At 40.1% G+C, this 21,637-nt stretch overlaps 3 protein-coding genes across 3 annotated transcripts; 1 reads left to right on the top strand and 2 right to left on the bottom strand.

The window, feature by feature from the left end:
* Window positions 1-8,444: 8,444 nt before the first annotated feature.
* Window positions 8,445-13,089, bottom strand: LOC106056574 (5-hydroxytryptamine receptor 1E-like). Its single transcript, XM_056016496.1, has 3 exons — window positions 12,559-13,089; window positions 11,374-11,497; window positions 8,445-9,942 (listed from the first exon to the last, which is right to left on the bottom strand). The coding sequence occupies exons 1-3, from the start codon at window positions 12,830-12,832 to the stop codon at window positions 9,135-9,137; spliced, it is 1,206 nt and encodes a 401-aa protein (XP_055872471.1). The 5' UTR covers window positions 12,833-13,089; the 3' UTR covers window positions 8,445-9,134.
* Window positions 13,090-16,658: 3,569 nt separating this feature from the next.
* LOC129923755 (salivary glue protein Sgs-3-like) lies at window positions 16,659-19,080 on the bottom strand. Its single transcript, XM_056016277.1, has 2 exons — window positions 19,069-19,080; window positions 16,659-17,078 (listed from the first exon to the last, which is right to left on the bottom strand). Exons 1-2 carry the CDS (start codon window positions 19,078-19,080, stop codon window positions 16,659-16,661), a joined length of 432 nt encoding a protein of 143 aa, XP_055872252.1.
* Window positions 19,081-19,299: 219 nt separating this feature from the next.
* LOC129923756 (zinc finger MYM-type protein 1-like) lies at window positions 19,300-21,129 on the top strand. The gene has a single exon (XM_056016278.1). The coding sequence runs from the start codon at window positions 19,300-19,302 to the stop codon at window positions 21,127-21,129; it is 1,830 nt and encodes a 609-aa protein (XP_055872253.1).
* Window positions 21,130-21,637: the final 508 nt, after the last annotated feature.

The following is a 21,637-nucleotide window of genomic DNA, read 5'->3' on the forward strand; positions in this document are numbered from 1 at the left end:
AAGTTTTCTCTAGCTACATCACCTTTACTTCGCCCTGACCAGTGTGGTCAAAGTGGTCAGTATGAACAGATTTTATGCGATACTGTGGGAAAACATTTTGAGGGGCCGAATCGCATTGTATTACCAGCTGGACATGAATACTGTGAATCTTATCCTCTTTGAATTTTCCATTCTAATCCACCTTAAGCAGAAAACTTTTGTAGACACTGCACCCGCCCTTATTAAACCGTAAACCACATCCTCTTTGAATGCCCCTTCCTAATCCACCTTAGGCAGAAAACTTTTGTAGACACTACACCCGCCCTTATTAAACCGTAAACAACATCCTCTTTGAATGCCCCTTCCTAATCCACCTTAGGCAGAAAACTTTTGTAGACACTGCACCCGCCCTTATTAAACCGTAAACCACATCCTCTTTGAATGCCCCTTCCTAATCCACCTTAGGCAGAAAACTTTTGTAGACACTGCACCCGCCTTATTAAACCGTAAACCACACCCTCTTTGAATGCCCCTTCCTAATCCACCTTAGGCAGAAAACTTTTGTAGACACTGCACCCGCCCTTATTAAACCTTAAACCACATCCTCTTTGAATGCCCCTTCCTAATCCACCTTAGGCAGAAAACTTTTGTAGACACTGCACCCGCCTTATTAAACCGTAAACCACATCCTCTTTTAATGCCCCTTCCAAATCCACTTTAGGCAGAAAACTTTTGTAGACACTGCACCCGCCCTTATTAAACCGTAAACCACATCCTCTTTGAATGCCCCTTCCTAATCCACCTTAGGCAGACCCTTTTACCACTACAGCCCAACATCACCAACATCAATCTGTATGGCAGTGATGAACAACAACAAGACCAGCAGGCTATTTTTCCTTGGCATAGCCTGCAAAAGAGCTGACAGCTAATTAAAAAAAAATCTGGCTAGAAGAAAAAGAACATACAGGAAATGACTAGCTCTCTGTTGGCCTTGTATCACTGTGTTAGGAGCATAGACATACATAAATTTAGACTGGCCCGATAAAAGAGTTTTATGAAACGAACATTCGTTATACAGCAGTGTAGTTTTGTTTAATCTCTAAGATTGAAGATCATGCAACTTTTCAGAATTCGGAAATCCGACAACAATAGATATACATGCTTTCAAGTTACATGACGTTATTTCCTTTTTCCAGTCTATATTTATGCTATGTCTATGTCTATGGTTATGAGATAATAGTACTGCAAATCTGCAACGTCAATAATTTGTTTCAAATCTTTTGCACGTTTGTTTCTCCCACTGCGCACCCCCCCCTTCGCATCAAGTTTAAACTTTGCACATTTGTTCAATGTTATGACAATACATGAATTTAAAAAATTAGTTAATAAGTCGTAATGAGTTAAATTTGTTTAATATTGAATATGTACCGAGTTAATTAATTGGCTATAAGCCTTGAAATAGTGAGAGATATGGCAACGATTGAACGGTGCTCTCCCCCGAAAAGCACACCTCGAAAAAACAGCACACAATGGACCTCATTCACCAATCGTAAACAAACAACATTTAGCCATGTGGTGCTCTATCTTTTCTATATAATTTACGATCTCATGTTTAATTCATGATGGTTGTCACGTGACAGTTTTTTTTTTCGCTGCTTTATCACTAAGACCGCGTGACTAAATATTGTTTGTTTACGATTGGTGAATGAGGTTCATTATCAAATAAAGTTGAATTCATATTATTGTTAGCATTTTTCAAAAGTATACTTAACATTTAACTTGTTATAATTCGTCAACCGAAAGTAAATCATATCAAATTCAATCCTGTTTGTAGGCCTATCACAGCAGAGATGGTCATTTGTATAACTTTCTTTTATGAACAGGAATTCTTCATCTTTGTCGTTTTGATTGTTTTGTTGAAGCGTTCAGATGACTCGACCAATATATGAGGTGAACTGTGCAGTGGTTTCCAAATCAGGGAGCTCCCCATACAGTTTTCTTTCTATTGGGGTGTTTTGGGGGCTAGTGTCTTGTTCGGGCATCTTGGTGAAGAATGCAGTTTTGAAGGACATAGTCAGCATTCTCTGGTGACACTCCACATAAACAGATGTAAGTTGAGCACGGAGTAGTGACGTGCATTTTATCAATTAGGTCATTTGTCTACACATGGTGCGGGTGAATTACTTTTGTATGGCAGTGCTGAACAAACACAAACAACAAACAAGCTCGCTATTTTCTTTTGACAGTCTGCCAAAAAAATCTGGCTAGAAGAAGAAGAAGAATATGACCCGCTGACTTTATGCTATATATCATTGTGTTATGAGATAATTCTACTGCAGTGTTAATATTTTGTTAGATTTTTACCAAATTTCTATCAACTATGTTCGACTGTCTGCTTTGTCAAAATGTTTTACAGAGTTGTTTTTTTCCCTCCCACTGCCAACTCTCGCACCGAGATTAAGCCAAGCATATGAATAGCAGATCCTGACCAATCGACACAAAACACTTTTATTTTTTTATATTGTTTTGTTATTTACATTCTACTTCCAACTTTTTCAAGTCTGCAACGTTCGTTATAATCTAGAATTACTCCTATTTGCTTGCAAACTCTTCGTGGGTTCAAAAAATAAAAAAAAATAAAAAACTATGACAACAGGGAACTGGACGACATTTCAAAAATGTCCTAAAAACTTTTACTGTTTATTTTTTTTTTGGGGGGGGGGGGGATAAATAAATATTGTAAGAAACGATAATCATTTTTTTTTTAAAATTAACCAATTAGTCAATTAAAAATTGGGACCTTATTATTCTCTTTTATATAGAACAAGGGAAATAACTTCTACACTATTCAGAGATATAGTTGTGAGTGCGGAGCTCTTCCCTATAGAAAAGTTGTTTTTTTAAATACATATTTTGCTTATTTAAAAACGTTTACTTTTAAATGTTACATGCTTCTAAAATGTCTAATTTATAGACACTGCAAGCTCGTCTTCATCGTGTATACTGTTATCTTAAATGTTTAAACTCGTTTTTTAGTTTAAAAATCCCAATAATATATAGTCCGTTTTTTTAGTTTAGCGAAATCAATCACACCGGACCATACACAGATCTATGTCGTGGCAAAGAGCTATTGGTCTCGACTGACCACTCGTGACAGGTCTGCAGTCAGGCGCACTATACCGATTGGTCTCGACTGACCACTCGTGACAGGTCTGCAGTCAGGCGCACTATACCGATTGGTCTCGACTGACCACTCGTGACAGGTCTGCAGTCAGGCGCACTATACCGATTGGTCTCGACTGACCACTCGTCAAAGGTCTGCAGTCAGGCGCACTATACCGATTGGTCTCGACTAACCACTCGTGACAGGTCTGCAGTTTGGCGCAATATACCGATTGGTCTCGACTGACCACTCGTCAAAGGTCTGCAGTCAGGCGCACTATACCGATTGGTCTCGACTGACCACTCGTGACAGGTATGCAGTCAGGCGCACTATACCGATTGGTCTCGACTGACCACTCGTGACAGGTATGCAGTCAGGCGCACTATACCGATTAGTCTCGACTAACCACTCGTGACAGGTCTGCAGTCAGGCGCACTATACCGATTGGTCTCGACTTACTCCTCGTCAAAGGTCTGCAGTCAGGCGCACTATACCGATTGGTCTCAACTGACCACTCGTCACAGGTCTGCAGTCAGGCGCACTATACCGATTGGTCTCGACTTACCCCTCGTCAAAGGTCTGCAGTCAGGCGCACTATACCGATTGGTCTCGACTGACCACTCGTGACAGGTCTGCAGTCAGGTGCATTATACCGATTGGCCTCGACTGACCACTTGTCACAGGTCTGCAGTCAGAACACTATACCGATTGGTCTCGACTGACCACTCGTGACAGGTCTGCAGTTTGGCGCAATATACCGATTGGTCTCGACTTACCCCTCGTCAAAGGTCTGCAGTCAGGCGCACTATACCGATTGGTCTCAACTGAACACTCGTCACAGGTCTGCAGTCAGAACACTATACCGATTGGTCTTGACTTACTCCTTGTCAAAGGTCTGCAGTCAGGCGCACTATACCGATTGGTCTCAACTGAACACTCGTCACAGGTCTGCAGTCAGAACACTATACCGATTGGTCTCGACTTACCCCTTGTCAAAGGTCTGCAGTCAGCCGCACTATACCGATTTGCCTCGACTGACCACTTGTCACAGGTCTGCAGTCAGAACACTATACCGATTGGTCTCGACTTACCCCCCGTCAAAGGTCTGCAGTCAGGCGCACTATACCGATTGGCCTCAACTGACCACTCGTAACAGGTCTGCAGTCAGGCGCACTATACCGATTGGTCTCGACTGACCACTCGTGACAGGTCTGCAGTTTGGCGCAATATACCGATTGGTCTCGACTTACCCCTCGTCAAAGGTCTGCAGTCAGGTGCACTATACCGATTGGTCTCGACTGACCACTCGTGACAGGTCTGCAGTTTGGCGCAATATACCGTTTGGCCTCGACTGACCACTCGTGACAGGTCTGCAGTTTGGCGCAATATACCGATTGGCCTCGACTGACCACTCGTCAAAGGTCTGCAGTCAGGCGCACTATACCGATTGGTCTCGACTGACCACTCGTGACAGGTCTGCAGTCAGGCGCACTATACCGATTGGCCTCGACTGACCACTTGTCACAGGTCTGCAGTCAGAACACTATACCGATTGGTGTCGACTGACCACTCGTGACAGGTCTGCAGTTTGGCGCAATATACCGATTGGTCTCGACTGACCACTCGTGACAGGTCTGCAGTCAGAACACTATAACGATTGGTCTCGACTTACCCCTCGTCAAAGGTTTGCAGTTAGGCGCACTATACCGATTGGTCTCAACTGAACACTCGTCACAGGTCTGCAGTCAGAACACTATACCGATTGGTCTCGACTTACCCCTTGTCAAAGGTCTGCAGTCAGGCGCACTATACCGATTGGCTTCGACTGACCACTTGTCACAGGTCTGCAGTCAGAACACTATACCGATTGGTCTCGACTTACCCCCCGTCAAAGGTCTGCAGTCAGGCGCACTATACCGATTGGCCTCAACTGACCACTCGTAACAGGTCTGCAGTCAGGCGCACTATACCGATTGGTCTCGACTGACCACTCGTGACAGGTCTGCAGTTTGGCGCAATATACCGATTGGTTTCGACTTACCCCTCGTCAAAGGTCTGCAGTCAGGTGCACTATACCGATTGGTCTCGACTGACCACTCGTGACAGGTCTGCAGTTTGGCGCAATATACCGATTGGCCTCGACTGATCACTCGTGACAGGTTTGCAGTTTGGCGCAATATACCGATTGGCCTCGACTGACCACTCGTGACAGGTCTGCAGTTTGGCGCAATTTACCGATTGGTCTCGACTGACCACTCGTCACAGGTCTGCAGTCAGGCGCAATATACCTATTGGCCTCGACTGACCACTCGTGACAGGTCTGCAGTTTGGCGCAATATACCGATTGGTCTCGACTTACCCCTCGTCAAAGGTCTGCAGTCAGGCGCAATATACCGATTGGCCTCGACTGACCACTCGTGACAGGTCTGCAGTCAGGCGCAATAATACTGATTGGTCTCAACTGACCACTCGTCACAGGTCTGGTCAGAACACTATACCGATTGGTCTCGACTTACCCCTCGTCAAAGGTCTGCAGTTTGGCGCAATATACCTATTGGCCTCGACTGACCACTCGTCACAGGTCTGCAGTCAGGCGCAATATACCGATTGGTCTCAACTGGCCACTCGTCACAGGTCTGCAGTCAGAACACTATACCGATTGGTCTCAACTTACCCCTTGTCAAAGGTCTGCAGTTTGGCGCAATATACCTATTGGCCTCGACTGACCACTCGTGACAGGTCTTTAGTTTGGCGCATTATACCGATTGATCTCGACTTTCCCCTCGTCAAAGGTTTGTAGTCAGGCGCACTATACCGATTGGTCTCAACTGGCCACTCGTCACAGGTCTGCAGTCAGAACACTATACCGATTGGTCTCGACTTACCCCTCGTCAAAGGTCTGCAGTCAGGCGCACTATACCGATTGGTCTCGACTGACCACTCGTCAGAGGTCTGCAGTCAGAACACTATACCGATTGGTCTTAACTGACCACTCGTCACAGGTCTGCAGTCAGAACACTATACCGATTGGTCTCAACTGACCACTCGTCACAGGTCTGCAGTCAGGCGCACTATACCGATTGGTCTCAACTGACCACTCGTCACAGGTCTGCAGTCAGAACACTATACCGATTTGTCTCGACTTACCCCTCGTCAAAGGTCTGCAGTCAGGCGCACTATACCGATTGGTCTCGACTGACCACTCGTCACAGGTCTGCAGTCAGAACACTATACCGATTGGTCTTAACTGACCACTCGTCACAGGTCTGCAGTCAGAACACTATACCGATTGGTCTCAACTGACCACTCGTCACAGGTCTGCAGTCAGGCGCACTATACCGATTGGTCTCAACTGACCACTCGTCACAGGTCTGCAGTCAGAACACTATACCGATTGGTCTCGACTTACCCCTCGTCAAAGGTCTGCAGTCAGAACACTATACCGATTGGCCTCGACTGACCACTCGTGACAGGTCTGCAGTCAGGCGCAATATACCGATTGGTCTCAACTGACCACTCGTCACAGGTCTGCAGTCAGAACACTATACCGATTGGTCTCGACTTACCCCTCGTCAAAGGTCTGCAGTCAGAACACTATACCGATTGGCCTCGACTGACCACTCGTGACAGGTCTGCAGTCAGGCGCACTTGGTCTCGAAAGTAAACTTCTTAATTATTCTCTCTTTCTTTTTTAACCTATTTAGCCACTTACCGTGACGTCCACCATAAAACGTTATAGACAAGAAGTTAATCAACACTAAATTATTCCTTTTTTTTTTACAAATATTATTTTTTTAAAATAAAACATGATTATTATTAAGAAAAAGAGAGTCCTTTACAGTTAAACACAAGGCCAGTTCCTAAGCGAAGCAGGACGTTTTGACGCTGCCGTTTTGACGCAGCCGTTTAGCGCGATGGTCGTTTTAGCGCTACCGTTTTGGCTAAGGGGACGTTTTGGGGCGAAAGGTTTTGACGACATTGTTTATATTCATTGTATTATTTCTTTAAAGAAGAATGATACATATCTATGTTTTGTATGTGTGTTCGTGTCTAACGGATTATTCATATTTAGAACAAGAGATATTTTTATCCATTATTTCGGTTTGATCTTGGGACTTCAGAGATTACATGTCACGAGACAATATTACACTACCAGGTAGCCATCTATAGTTCCATAGTTTAATCTGTGCTACACAGTTTGTGGGATTTATGTTTTTTGCATGTTTATGCCTGTTTGTATTTTACCTATGTTGGCTTGTACAATGGTTATGCTTGCCCTGGATGTGACAAATTTGTAGGACACAGCTGGGGCTGCGTAGCCACGGGAATCACTTATTCCTCATAAATCTTCGGACACGAATTCAAGCCTTATTATTAGTACTACTGGTATCGTTATTATTACTATCATTACTATTATCATTATTGTTATTATTATTATTACTTCTTTGTTGGCTTGTGCATGTTTGTTTATTAAGTTGAACATTTTTTGTTTAAATATTTGTTATTAATTACGCTAATTTGGAGATTTGAACTCATTGAAACAATGAACAAAAAATGCGATGCGCCAAAACGTCACGTACCGGCTCCTAAATGTGAAGCCCATGCTAATTAGGTCAGTGACTGTTAATCTCTCATTATTTAGCTTAATCGCATGTTAACTTCTGGATCTCTGCTGATGTCCTCCGTCTGTTGTTTTTTTTTTTCGTTTTTAATATTTCTTCCGTTTCAAAACTTGTTTTGTTTGACATTTAGAACTTTGAATAATGTTTTTCCTCGATGATGAGTCACAGTTGTCATTGTTCAAAATATATGAAACTATATTAAAAAAACAACAACAACAGTCCAATTCAAGTGGTTATAGTGACAGTGAGGATAACACTTTAAAAATCAAATATAAAATAGAGTGATCTCTCCTGTCTCCTCTATCACGTTCTCTGCCTCTCACGCTGTCTCTCTCTCTCTCTCTCTCTCTCTCTCTCTCTCTGTGACTCTCTCTATCACAGTCTCTCTATCTCTCTCTTTTTCTTTCTGTTTGTCTGTCTGTCGCTCACATAAATTTATTTATTTATTTATATACCTATTAATATATCCTTTTTGTCTTTGTCTTTCTGTTTGTCTGTCAGTCTGTCTGTCTGTCACATATATTTATTTATTTATTTATATAACTATTAATATATCCTTTTTGTCGTTGTCTTTCTGTTTGTCTGTCAGTCTGTCTGTCTCTCACATATATTTATTTATTTATTTATTTATATACCTTTTAATATATTCATCTACGTATTTGTTGACCGCTGTAAACTATGTTGATATTTTTATAAATGTAAAAACTTTCCTAATTAACCAGCTTAAAAAGCTAATGCTCATAAATTAAGACTTACTCGAATACTTTTAAATGGTCAGCGTTTAGCAAAGGGCTTCATTCACGTACATTCAAATATAATCAGCCAGGGAAATCAATGACTTAGCAGAGATAAAAAATTAACAAGCTAGATTAACTGATGGATAACTAATTAACTAATTAATAATGATTAATAATTAACTGATTATTTTCTTTTTTTAAAGAAAAGTCTGTAATTAATAAATTTTTAAAAAGTTAGCATTTAAATGAATTTTGCTTAGATCAAAACGATAAACACATACAATTGATACAAACATTTGAAATGTTAAACGTATGTATTCTTTACATTCAATTAGTAAAAATTGGAACAATTATCAAATGGTAAACATATATATTTACTTACAATGGAATGGTAAGCATACACCAGTTGCATTCAAATGGTAATCATACACCCACTTGCATTCAAACTGTAAGCGTAAAATGAATTAGACACTTCCAAATGGTAAACACATACACATATACTGTCGAACATAAAGCTTTCAAATTTGTGCCAATTATCCTAAATGTTAAACAAAACTAGTCTATCAGTGTCACAGTCAAGGTTTTGAGCACATTCGTACTTTGAAGTCGATAATAGTTTCAGTGTACTCGTCATTATTGCTGCCACAAGCCTTTGATCAGCTTAACACAGTCGATTCTAAAGTTTCGATCTAAAGCGATATAGATAATAGCGTTCACTGCGCTGTTCAGTATAAATAAATACAAGCAAATGCTAAATATAGAAGCGCTGAGCACACTAAGGGAGCTGATTTTCATTTTGATCAATGACCTGGTGCAGATAAGCACCAGGGTGGTCAGATTGGTCAGTATATAAATGACGCTGATGGTCAGGAGCATCAGTGTGGTGCGGTTCAGCGCCCAGGCGCCACGCTGGGAGCGATAGAAATACGAGGAGCCCTCTCGCTGGAGACGCGTCTCTTTCAGGGGCGAAGGCTTCTGCTCGCTCAGACTTGTGTCGTTGTCACGTGACAAAGAGCTCGTGGCGTTTTCTTTTTCCAATTGGATTTTGCAGTTTAAATGGTCTTTGACACTATCCGAGTTTGCAGCGCTTTCCGATACATCCCGCCTCTGCAAACTCCCATGCCCGTACGTGGGTCTCCGACGCTGGGCCTCAATGCCAATCTTAGAATACATAACTGTGACAGGCACACAGCACATAAGGAAGATGAAAATGGAAAACCCGTTGACGACCTTTGTCCACAAAGACTCCACAAAATAGTCATCGATGGCGCACTCGTAAATGCTAATGCCCTCTTGTGGCAGCTCCTGGACAGTAGCTCGACCGGACACAATAGTGTGGGGCACGCACAGAGTGATGCAAAGCAAAGCGATGCCCACGCTGATAAGTCGGGCATGTTTGGCAGTCACCTGTTTGGCGAATGGTAAACAGATCTTACGATATCTGAAATAAATAAATTGAAAATTGAATTCCTTATTGAAATAACGGAGAAGGACATAACATAATTTTGTAAGATGTAATTAGTGAATACAAATACACACTTTTGACTTAAAACAATAGGTGGTACCAGAAGGTTCCGTAGGTTGGTTTTGATTAGAAATGGTAATGGATATAAGTATTCCAATAGCTATAAAATGCTTCCAATGGAATGCGTCTGAAAACAAACTTTTACAACTAGTCGGGCAACGGAATAAATGAGTAAGCTTTGGAAACGATGGAGAACTCGTTAGCTTTGTCTGGCTATCCAGCTAGGAGAAGCAAAACTCTGAATCCAGACCATTGTTGCATTGCGGCTAGAACCAGGTTTCGGGAAACAACCCTGAGATAAAATCAGCAGCCGATAACTCTAAGGTAGAATACTGCATAAAGTTCTACACGCTATCAGAAACCGAGACGCCACTGATCCCAAAGGTGTATTAACATCTGCGATTTCTTCTGACACATAAAGCTGGGTGTGCAACAGCGTTCCGATCAGGTATTTATCCCATTTCTATGAGAGGATCAAAGTTGCTTTGTGTCTGAAGAAAGTCCTAGACATAGATATGTAGGATTACTGCAATGTATATGAAGTACATACCTTTTTTATGTCAATGAAGTTCGGATTGAACTAGATCTTAGGTTAATTTGTTGTTTTCTTACAGGCATCTATGTCTAGAACAACAATTCTCAACCTTTTGAGCCCGTTGACTCCCTAATAAGATTTACCGGAAGGCAGCGACCCCTAACCGTAAAACTTCTTTCGTTCATAGGCCTAGTTAGGTATAGGCCTTAAATGTGATTTTGCTAATGTAATAAAATCATAATCAAATTTTAAATGTATGACGTTTTTACATAGCAAAATCTTCATTTAATTGTCTGCAACATTTATTTTAGAATGAAAATTATATTTAAAAAAAAAAAAGAAGTAACCACCGATGTCTGTCTCATTATAGGATCGTTCGGTACCTTCTGGCAATATGTTCATATTCTTAAATATCTCTTCCAACCGCAACCCTCCTTTTATTTTAAATTTAATTGTATTTAATTTTATTGACGATACACAATGTTTGCATGATTTATTTAGTAACGCCCTAATCTGAGTAATATTCTTTGAGTTTCTACATTAGAGTGTCCATATATACCCATAAAGGTAAAAGTGTACTTGTCACAACACGCTTGAAATGATCAAAATAAAACTTACAATACAAAATAGACGAATGACTAAAATTTCGAATGGTCTTAGTTGACCCCTGGCAAATAGCCATTCGACCCCCCAAATGTGACACGATCCACAGGTTAAGAACTCCTGGTCTAGAATGTCTATTAGTTCATTTATTCGTTTATTCATCAATTCAGCACATGACTTTTTAATGATTCTAACCAAATGTAAATTACCTGACCACCGCTACCGCCAGCAGCAGCACCACTGATATGAAGGAAGTTGAGTAGTTGAGGAAGTAGTAGATCCGGCACAGGTACGTTTCTATGGCAACGCTTTTCATCAGCACGTAGTATGTCACTACAAGGTGTACAACACAGAATGTTAGGTCTCACAGGCAGAAACCATTAAAGAGAGAGGGAGTGAGAGAGAGAGAGAGAGAGAGAGAGTGCGTGTGTGGGGGGTGGAAAGATAAAGTGGGAGATAGAGTGAAAAAGAGAGAGTTAGTGTGTGAGAAATATAGAGTGAGAGTGAAAGAGTAAGAGATATAGTGAGTGAGAGTAAGAGAGAGAGAGAGAGAAAGAGAGTAAAAGAGAGAGAGAGAGTGAGTGAGAGAGAGAGGTTAAACAAGTGTGAGTGAAAGACAAAGAAAAACACATAAACTGAAATAAAGAAACAGAGATAAGATAAACAGAGAGAAAAATAAATAGAGAAAAAAAAAAGAGAGAAAGAAATTAGATAACGAAAAATACAAAAGAATTAGACATATAGAGAACGAGACAGTAGGAAAGAATGAGAGTGTTTAAAGTATTATCTAGCATGGAATGAGTAAAAGAATTACTTAAATAAAAAAAAAATATTGTTAAAAGTAATATACAATTTTTTACAAATTTGACTATTTATAGTATGCACAGCAAATCGTCTGCTTCTAATCTGATTGCCGGGGTTGTCGTTGTTTAAATTCTGGTCTTCATGTTTTTGAATGTTTTTATTAGAGTCGTAACATTATACGTTCTCTGTTTATTCGCTCTATAACCTGATTCCAAATTTACAGGCCAACAAGTATATATCTTAAATAAAATATTCTTAAATTATACATATCCTTAAATTATATATATATATATATATATAATATATATATATATATATATATATATATATATATATATATATATATAAATATATATACTTAAATTATACATATTCTTAAATTGAACATATTCTTAAATTATATATATTCTTAAATAAGAACGGAAACGGATTTAAAGAACATTATATAAATGATAAATATGAACAAATTAAACAGAAAATGTATACCTCTGCTAATGCTCACAACGCTACAAAACACAGATATTGTGCGAAATGTCAGATACTTGTAAGGATATAAAGAAAAGACTTTTTTTTGTTTTAGTATTACTTACCTGGAATGACCAGTATATTGGTCAGCAGGTCAGTGACAGCAATAGCCTCAATGAAGACGATGGTCGCTGTCTTTCTTGTCCTCCTGAAGTAGACAGCTAGGATAAGAGAGTTCCCGATGACCCCAACTAGAGTGACCAGGGCCAGGTAGGTGAACAAGGCGATGTACTTCAAGATCACTTGGTCTTGCACTGATCTCAGGATGCAGTTTTTCCGATCAGAAGATCCAAGTGTGGAGGATTGATTGCAGAACTGAATAAACTCATCCACCTCCATTCCTTTAGACAGATCTACAGCATTGCGACATTCATTTAGCAAGCAACTTGAAACAATATTTTTTGTTGTTGATTGTTCTTATTTAATCATGTCGTGTGATTATATGTTTATGTGTCCGGGTAAGTTCCACACACACACACAAACACACGCGCGCGCTTACACAAGATTTCCTGTGAAAATTTGAAGCCAACCTTTAAAAAAAAAATTAGGTCACACTTAAACGAACACAGTTAGCACTTGTTTGTAGTTCATTTGTCATACCATCATACAATACGCGTTCCGGAAATGGTATATCAAATCAAGCAACAAAAGCTTTTCCGGAATAACTTTATATAATGGCGACTGTAAAAATAGACTACTCAATGTCTCGCAAATTGAATGGTCTTAAGAAATGTCATTGAAACAATGCTGAGATAAAGAACACAGTTTTATTTTGAGTCTTTCAAAACTTTAATGAGAAGTTTAGACAAAGAAAAATGTAGAAAAGAGATAATGTATTTTAAATGAAAGTAAAGTATAGTTCCCCTTTCAGACCTTGTGGTCTATAGGGCAGATGATGTAAAGGTCATCTGTTTCTGTGACCTACGGTTAACGAGGTTGTCATGTAGCCAGCACAACGACCAACCTTTACTTTTCCCTAACTAATTTCAGGTACCCATTAGAGCTGGGTGGACTCGGAGGCGCCCGAAGATCCTGAAATAAAAAATCACAGTCTTCACCAGGATTCAAACCCCGGATCCCGGTTCCGAAGCCAAGCGCTCTACCGCTCAGTCGCCGCAACCGCGCCTCGTATTTAGCTATGCAATAAAAATTAAACAGAGAGTAAAAGAGAGAGAGAGAAAAGAGAGAAAAAGGAATTAAAAAAAAAGAGAAAAAAGAAAATAACAAAGAAAGATTCATAAAAATAGAATGTTGGTGAAGTAGAAAAAGAAAACAAAGTATAAATAGAATGTGAACGAGAATCTAGATGCAAGAAAAAGAGATAAAAAGGGGAAATACGGAAGAAAGAGAAAAAGAGATGTATTGTGTTAAACAAAAGTAGACAAGGGGTAAGAAATAGTGAGAAAAAGAGGATATATATCTTCAAGCAGCGATGTCCTTGCGAACGCCGGTATGGGCAGTATAGAGGGACTTCTTATGGTCCGACAGTTGCGCTGAGCAGGGCACGTATCCCGTATGGGAGACGAACGTATGCCAAAGGCAGTCTTTTTTGGTTAGCTAAAAGGTGGTCCACGTAAAGAGGAGCCCCACGGAAACGCTTCAAAAACCAGAGTAGGCTTCAACTTTCCTTGGCTGACATAGAAGAGAGCACCTGGCTGCATGCAGCGTCGGAACGAGACAGCTTGAGGTCACTCACGAAGGCCGCGGGATACACATTTGAGACCAAAAGAAAATCTGCTGCCGATGACAAAAGAAAATCTAAATCGACCACCTGCGGACAATGGTTATGCTTGCCCTGGATGTGGCAAAATATGTAGGTCACAGCTGGGACTGCGCAGCCACGGGAAATACTGCATTCCTCACTTATCTTCGAACTCGAAGACAAGCCTTATTATATATATCTTCTAAATCTAAGAGAAACAATTGTAGTGAAAAGATGAGAAAGAGAGAGAGAGAGAGAGAAAGTAGAATGAAAAGTTGAAATGGAGAAATAAAAATAGTAAAAAATAAAAAGGAGAGAAAAAAAAGGAAGAAAGAGAAAGAATGGCGAAGGACCAAAAAAAAATTAAAGGAAATTTTAAGAAAAGAGAAAGAAATAGAAACAGAAAGAAATAAAAGGGATAGAAAGAGAGGCGGAAAGAGGCATGAAGAGACAGAGAAAAAGAGAGGCAGAAAGAGAAAAACAGAAAAAGGGTTAGAAATGAACACAGGTGCTAGCTCATTGCTTAGTTCTTTTAGTAATCTAGCTGGAATACCATCAGGTCCTGACGCTTTATTCGGTTTGATGTTGGCTAATAGTTTTTGGATTCCTTAAGATAAGATACGATATTGCCTCTTTCAGTCGCGAATCGACTATGGATCATCTTATGGAAATGCCTGGGCATTACTGTGGTTGAAACGATGTAGCCCGCATATCAGTTTCGCCTTTTCCAGGCAGTACTACTTTTTGCTTATTTATAACTTTAAAACTAACAGTCGACAAACTACTACGCCAAAACGTTTGCGCCAAAACGTCCTGCTTTGCACGACCTGAGCAATCTATATATATAATTCTCTTCTTCCCTCAACAGTTTAAACGAGAAGTAAAGGGAAGATCACTCTCTTATTTCTGCGGATAGTCACCCCATGAAAAAAAACAAGAGGGGGGGGGGGGAGAACACGTTTTCACAGCTCGCTTCGGATGGCTGCGCGCTGGACTGTCAGACCCTGCCAGCTCACATCCCCCTTCGTCTTGCGGGAGGTTTAGACTAGGAAGTAAACTATCTAAACTGTGAAGGAACATCCGAAACATGTAAAACATTTTACAAACATTTTACAAACACTAAATAGCAGGGTCGGACTTAAGCATTGTGGGGCCCTATTCGAAACTGATTTCGCGGGGCCAAGTTTGGGTAGGGAAGCGGACAATAAGTGAAATTTAAGAGTTTGTATTAGTAAATAAATTCGTCTATGCATTTTATTCATTCTTTACTACGTACAGAATTACTTTACGAGCCTTGCGTGTAGCAAAGTCATACAGTATATCATAATAATTTTGTTTCCTACATAGATCCCGCTCAATAGCAAGAATTACCAAATGTTTCAATCTATCTTTGAGAATTGTTGACCTCAAGTAATTCTTCATTAGTTTGAGGCGCGAGAAGCTTCTTTCCCCTGATTACACAATTACGGCTAATGCATAATGCCGTTTTTATTAATAGCGCGTAGGATTTGCGTTTTCCATATTGAATGACACCCCAAAATGACAATTTTTTTCTATATATTTCCGTATATTTTAAGGACTTTTTCGTATATTTGCAATTTCGGAAGATTTTCAGGTGCTCCTAGTAAATCGACAGGAGGGCTCGGGAAATCTGTTTTAAGTTATAAAATGGTTTAATTTAATAATTTATACACCTTGAATTGGCGCGGGTTCCATGAAAGTGCGGATCCTTAGGTCACATAGGTTGCATTGGCCTAAGACCGGCCCTGCAAAATAGCGGCGTATGCTACACCGCCGATCGACTAGTTATACAATAAAACACTAAGAATAATAAAAATAAAAAGGGCAAAGGCAGGTTGCAGGGCAGGACCTTCTCTTAAACAGACTTCACATCATCAATCTTAGTCTCCAATCAGAGCCCAGCTCACAACTGTGTCTCTAAGCAATTGTCTGCATTCGGCAAAGGCCACACCCCGGCAAACCGTCTCGACTATTGGGCCAAACAAGGTGAGGATTAGCCAGAGCTAGTATCTGGTCTTTGTCCACCGCCAGCATTTGAAGACTATTTACGGCTGCATTGTACTCAAGTGACCGAATTGGACTACCAGGGCCATCAGGTGTCCCCTAGCAAACTATATGAAATGTTTTGAAACACTATGGGGCTTGCAAATGTTTGTTTGTAAAATGTTTCACATGTTTCGGATGTTCCTTCAGAGTTTAGATAGTTTACTTCCTAGTCCAAACCTCCCGCTGGACGACGGGGGATGGGAGCGGGCAGGATTTCAAACCAGGGACCATCGATAAATCCTAACGAGCAAACGACAGTCCAGCGTGCAAACCGCACGACCAGGCAGCCATCCAAGCATAGCACACTGACAGAGTAAGGCTGATGCATCGCAAATATCCCTCACTTTAATAGAGTTTCATCGCGCAAGACACATTCTCATCCCCCATGTTGATCAATCAAAATGCCCTGCGGCGATAGGCAGGTTGTGAAGTTTCAGGTTGTGAAGTGGCAGGTGGTGAAGTGGCAGGTTGTGAAGTGGCAGGTTGTGAAGTTTCAGGTTGTGAAGTGGCAGGTGGTGAAGTGGCAGGTTGTGAAGTGGCAGGTTGTGAAGTTTCAGGTTGTGAAGTGGCAGGTTGTGAAGTTTCAGGTTGTGAAGTGGCAGGTTGTGAAGTGGCAGGTGGTGAAGTGGCAGGTTGTGAAGTGGCAGGTGGTGAAGTGGCAGGTGGTGAAGTGGCAGGTGGTGAAGTGGCAGGTGGTGAAGTGGCAGGTGGTGAAGTGGCAGGTGCGGACACACTGGCGGAGATCCCTAAAGCTGGAAAAACTGGAATGTCCGCCCCTACTTGGCTGAAACAAACCGTCCTGAACGTCGTACTGCTCTGGTGGCAAGAGAACAAGCCAGACTTAGCCAGATACAATGCATATATTGCTGCCCTGAGTATATAACTTACTTATTGAATATAGTGTTGTAACTCTGCTCCCGCGCCAGACTAATGGTACGCATCTGAGCACTATTAAACACAAGTAGTGGAGAGGACAGGTTTATATTAGAGGAAGAAGCATTGTTGTGGATCCGGCTGGATTTATGGGAGTCTGAACAGTCTGGGGCTAAGTTCTGTCCTGTGTAATACTAGAGAACTGTTTGGAAGACCTGGAGCGACACTGGGAAGTGTGTCGGTGGTCTGTTCTGATGTTCTGGTATTGATTAAGACTCTTAGAACTTAAGGCATTACTCGCTGTGACTTTATAGCGGAAGTCTAAGTCTAACTGTTTGTTGATAGCTTATAATAAATACAGCGTGTATTATTACCAATTACCTATCGTTGAGTGATGGTCTTGGTTACAACACATCAATAATCAAATAAACGCAAGGTAATTGACTAAATAGGTCAGTAGTCATAATGTTTAATCTGAATATTGAAAAAATAAATAAATCAAAACGACGTTCTAACTTTGGCTAGCGCGACTATTTGTAAAAAACAAAACAAAACTCCCATTGGATACACAGTAGACAAAAACATTCTTAAAACTAAAGCTTAAAAAATGTAAAAATATCTAAAAGATAATAATTTTTTTTTTTTTTTTGCAAATTTTTTATAGACAGTTATGTGTTTTTTTGTTATCTGATTTGGGCGCGGCAAATGGGGAACCTGCCACCATTCCAAATAGTCAAGATAGAGCTTTTTGGGGTAAATAAGTAATTAAAAAATTAGCTATAAAATACAACTTCTTACAAAAAAAGCGACATGAGCATTCCTTAAGTAAATTTGGATTCCAAACAAATTTAATTTTTTTTTGTCTTTCCTACATTCTATAAACTATAAACAATCTTGGAATCAAATGAATTGAGCAAATGCGGAAAAATTAGGAGGGGGGGGGGGCGGTAGAAGCGAACGAAAATTTTGATTCGGGGAATGGGGGCGCGACGGGTAAAAATTTGAGGAACACTGACTCAAGCAATACATATTAACATTTTAGGCGCCACAGATAAACATTTGAGGAACACTGACTCAAGCAATACGTATTAACATTTTAGGCAAAAACAGGTAAAAATTTAAGGAACACTGACTCAGGCAATACGTATTAACATTTTAGGCGCCACAGGTAAACATTTGAGGAACACTGACTCAAGCAATACGTATTAACATTTTAGACATCACAGGTAAAAATTTGAGGAACACTGACTCAAGAAGTACGTATTAACATTTTAGGCGCCACAGGTAAATATTTTTATCATTAACATAACCTCAAAATTGGCTTTGATTTGAATAGCAAACATATTAAAGATATTTTTAGGAATTTTTAAAACAGAGTACATGTTTTTATACATAAGCCAAAACAAATAATTATAATAAAGAAACAGAATGAAAAACCCCAACATAGCCGAATGAAAACTTTTTATAATTTTGTAATGCTGAGTACCCTTCGCTCCCTCCCACCACACTTTGATTTATTAACATAACATTATAACAGGGTATTTTAAAAAATCTGCATAGTTGATTGAGGTCAGTGGCGTACCGAGGGGGGGGGCGGGGGGGGGGGCATCCGCCCCGGGCGCCGGAGAGTAGGGGGCGCCAAAATGGGTATTACCAGTGGCGTCACTAGGCAGGTGGGGGGGGGTGTGGTCCGCACCGGGTGACATCCATAAGGGGGTGACACCCAAGTGAAAAAAAACAACTTTTCAAAAGCAGACAACAACTTTAAATCTGGCACATACTGCGAACTTATTTACGCAAGTAGAATCTCCTCTCTCTTTTTTCTATTTTCTGATTCTCTCTCTCAATATGTTTCTATAAATAATTTTGGTTCCATCAAATTAACCAAAACGTTACACCATACTAATTTTACTAGCAAAACATTACACCATACTTTCAGCGGCATGGATCGGAAAACTTCTTTGATGTATGGAACTGTGTCATCGAGGCTATTGTGATTGTTGCAAGCTCTTGTCGCATTGTGCGATGGTGTAGACGTTTGCTGTCATTTTTTTATTCCCCCTGTATTAAAAAAAAATCCGCCTATCGTGTTAACGAGAAAGAGGGACAAGTGCGAATATCTTTTACTAAATGGAAGGAATTGGAACATCGGATTTCACAAGGTATGTTGATTGATATGGAAGTTAAGAAACAAATTCAAAATGAAAAGCCGAAATGGCGTGAAGTGCTGAAACGAATTCTGGCTTGCATAAAATTTCTAGCTAGCCAAAATTTGGCTTTACGTGGTCACTGTGAAAGTCTTGCTGAAGATGATACCGAATGTTACAATATAGGAAATTTCCTGGCCACAATGAAGCTAATTGCTCAGTTTGATCCATTATTATCAAGTCATCTACAGCATTCTAAAAATGTTCCGGGTTCAGTTTCATATCTGTCACCAAGAATTCAAAATGAATTTATCTGTCTTCTTGCATCTACTGTCAGAAAGCAGATACTCTGTGATATTCGACGAAACAAATATTATGGACTAATGCTAGATTCAACACCTGATCTAGCACACCGGGAACAGTTATCGGAAGTTATTAGGTTTGTTGATGTTAATTTCAAAACCAAAAAAGTGACCATCAAAGAATCTTTTCTTGGTTTTATTCAGCTTCATGCAAAAGATGCAGCAACACTAGAAAATGTTATTGTTGAACAGTTGCAAGCAGACAACCTTCCTATAGCTGACTGTCGATCTCAGTGTTATGATAACGCAGCTGTAATGGCAGGAGAACTGTCCGGACTCCAACAAAGAATTGCCATTCGAAATCCTCAAGCATCGTTTGTTAATTGTAACAACCATAGCTTGAATTTAGCTGGATTACATGCTGCAAAACAGGATCCAGTTGTTGTTACATTTTTCGGTACAGTTGAGAAAATTTACGTTTTTTTCAGTGCTTCAACTGTTCGATGGGAGAAAATGAAAGAATTGCTTGGAATTACATTGAAGAGAGAATGTCCAACACGCTGGAGTGCAAGACAAGATGCGGTGAATGCAATCCACGAACAGTTTGATGGATTTTTACAGCTGTTAGAAAACCTGTATGAAGATGGTACTCAAACTAGTGAGACTCAGAATGATGCATACAGTTTGCTTCAAAATGTTATGAATTTCAATTTCATCACTCTACTTGATTTCTGGCATGCAGTTTTGTCAAAAATTGACCGGATTCAAAAACGACTGCAAGATCCTTCAATGAATTTCCATGACGCAGCACTGGATTTAGAAGGACTGCAGCAACGGCTAAGTAGTATTCGAGAAGATGTTTGCATCACTGCAGTCAATGCAGCTAAAGTTCTGTGTGAAAAATTGGTAATTAGGATAGAAGGAAGAATTAAACGTCGAAAACAGATGCCTGGTGAAAATGCTGGTGATGCAGGACTCGCTGCGGTTGAAGAAATAACTCGCATTATGAAATCAGTTATTGATAGACTAATCCAGGAGATGACAACACGATTTGGTCGTCTGAAGACGTTAGATGAAAAGTTTGGATTTCTATTCAACATCAGCAAATCGTTTGCTAATGATACCTCTAATGATATTCAACAGCACTGTGCTACGCTGGCTGACTTTTATAAAACTGATATCGATGGAACTGAACGGTTCGTAGAAATCAGTGACTACAGTATGTTGCTGAAAACCCGGCCAGATGCTACCCCAATCAGCCCATTAAAATTACTTTCATTTATTATTTCATATGGCAATGACATATTTCCAAACTTGCGAATTGCTTTGCAAATTATGCTGACAATCTCTGTGTCAGTTGCTAGCTGTGAGCGTTCTTTTAGTAAACTAAAAATCATTTTTACTTATTTGAGAGCTTCAATGGGTCAGGAGCGTCTGTCAGACTTGGCATTGCTAAGCATAGAAAAGGAGCTGGTCGAAACAATTAATTTTGATGATGTCATTGACAACTTTGCTAGTGCAAGATCACGAAAAGTAGTTCTATAAGAAATGGCTAATGTTGCTTAAGATTGTTCACTAACTTTGTTTACAATAAAACAAATTAATTTATTGATTGGTGATTGTTTTAATGCAAATATAGATTACGCATACTAATAGGGGGGGGAGGGCGCCAACAGACTATACCGCCCCGGGCGCCTAGCACCCTCGGTACGCCACTGATTGAGGTACAACGCTTACCCCCTCCAAAGTCTTCCCGTACCCCTGAGGGTACGCATACCCCACTCTGAGAAACACTGCTCTACGATATGAGATAGTCGTTCCATAACTGACGTAGTTCATCAGTTTCAACAACCTCCACTTATTTCTTGATATATTTATAATTTTTTATACATTTATGCATAAGCTTCTCTATAACATATTTTGAAGGATTAAAAAAAAATCATTTTGCTAAAATATTATTAACAACTACAGCACCTATATATGTAAATAATAATATCAATTAATCAGACAGTTTGACATATTTATGTAGAGTGAAATAGAGAGTTCTTGTAAA

The sequence above is a fragment of the Biomphalaria glabrata genome, chromosome 17 (genome assembly GCF_947242115.1).
Source record: "Biomphalaria glabrata chromosome 17, xgBioGlab47.1, whole genome shotgun sequence".
Taxonomy (NCBI): Eukaryota; Metazoa; Mollusca; class Gastropoda; family Planorbidae; genus Biomphalaria; species Biomphalaria glabrata.

Excerpts from the sequence above, each read along its gene's own strand:
- LOC106056574 (XM_056016496.1), bottom strand. The coding sequence starts at position 12,832 with ATGGAGGTGGATGAGTTTATTCAGTTCTGCAATCAATCCTCCACACTT. Across the intron at positions 11,498-12,558 it reads CAATATACTGGTCATTCCAG|TGACATACTACGTGCTGATG; the intron begins GTAAGTAATACT and ends TACACCTTGTAG. Across the intron at positions 9,943-11,373 it reads CTGGCGGTAGCGGTGGTCAG|ATATCGTAAGATCTGTTTAC; the intron begins GTAATTTACATT and ends TATTTATTTCAG.
- LOC129923756 (XM_056016278.1), top strand. The coding sequence starts at position 19,300 with ATGTTGATTGATATGGAAGTTAAGAAACAAATTCAAAATGAAAAGCCG.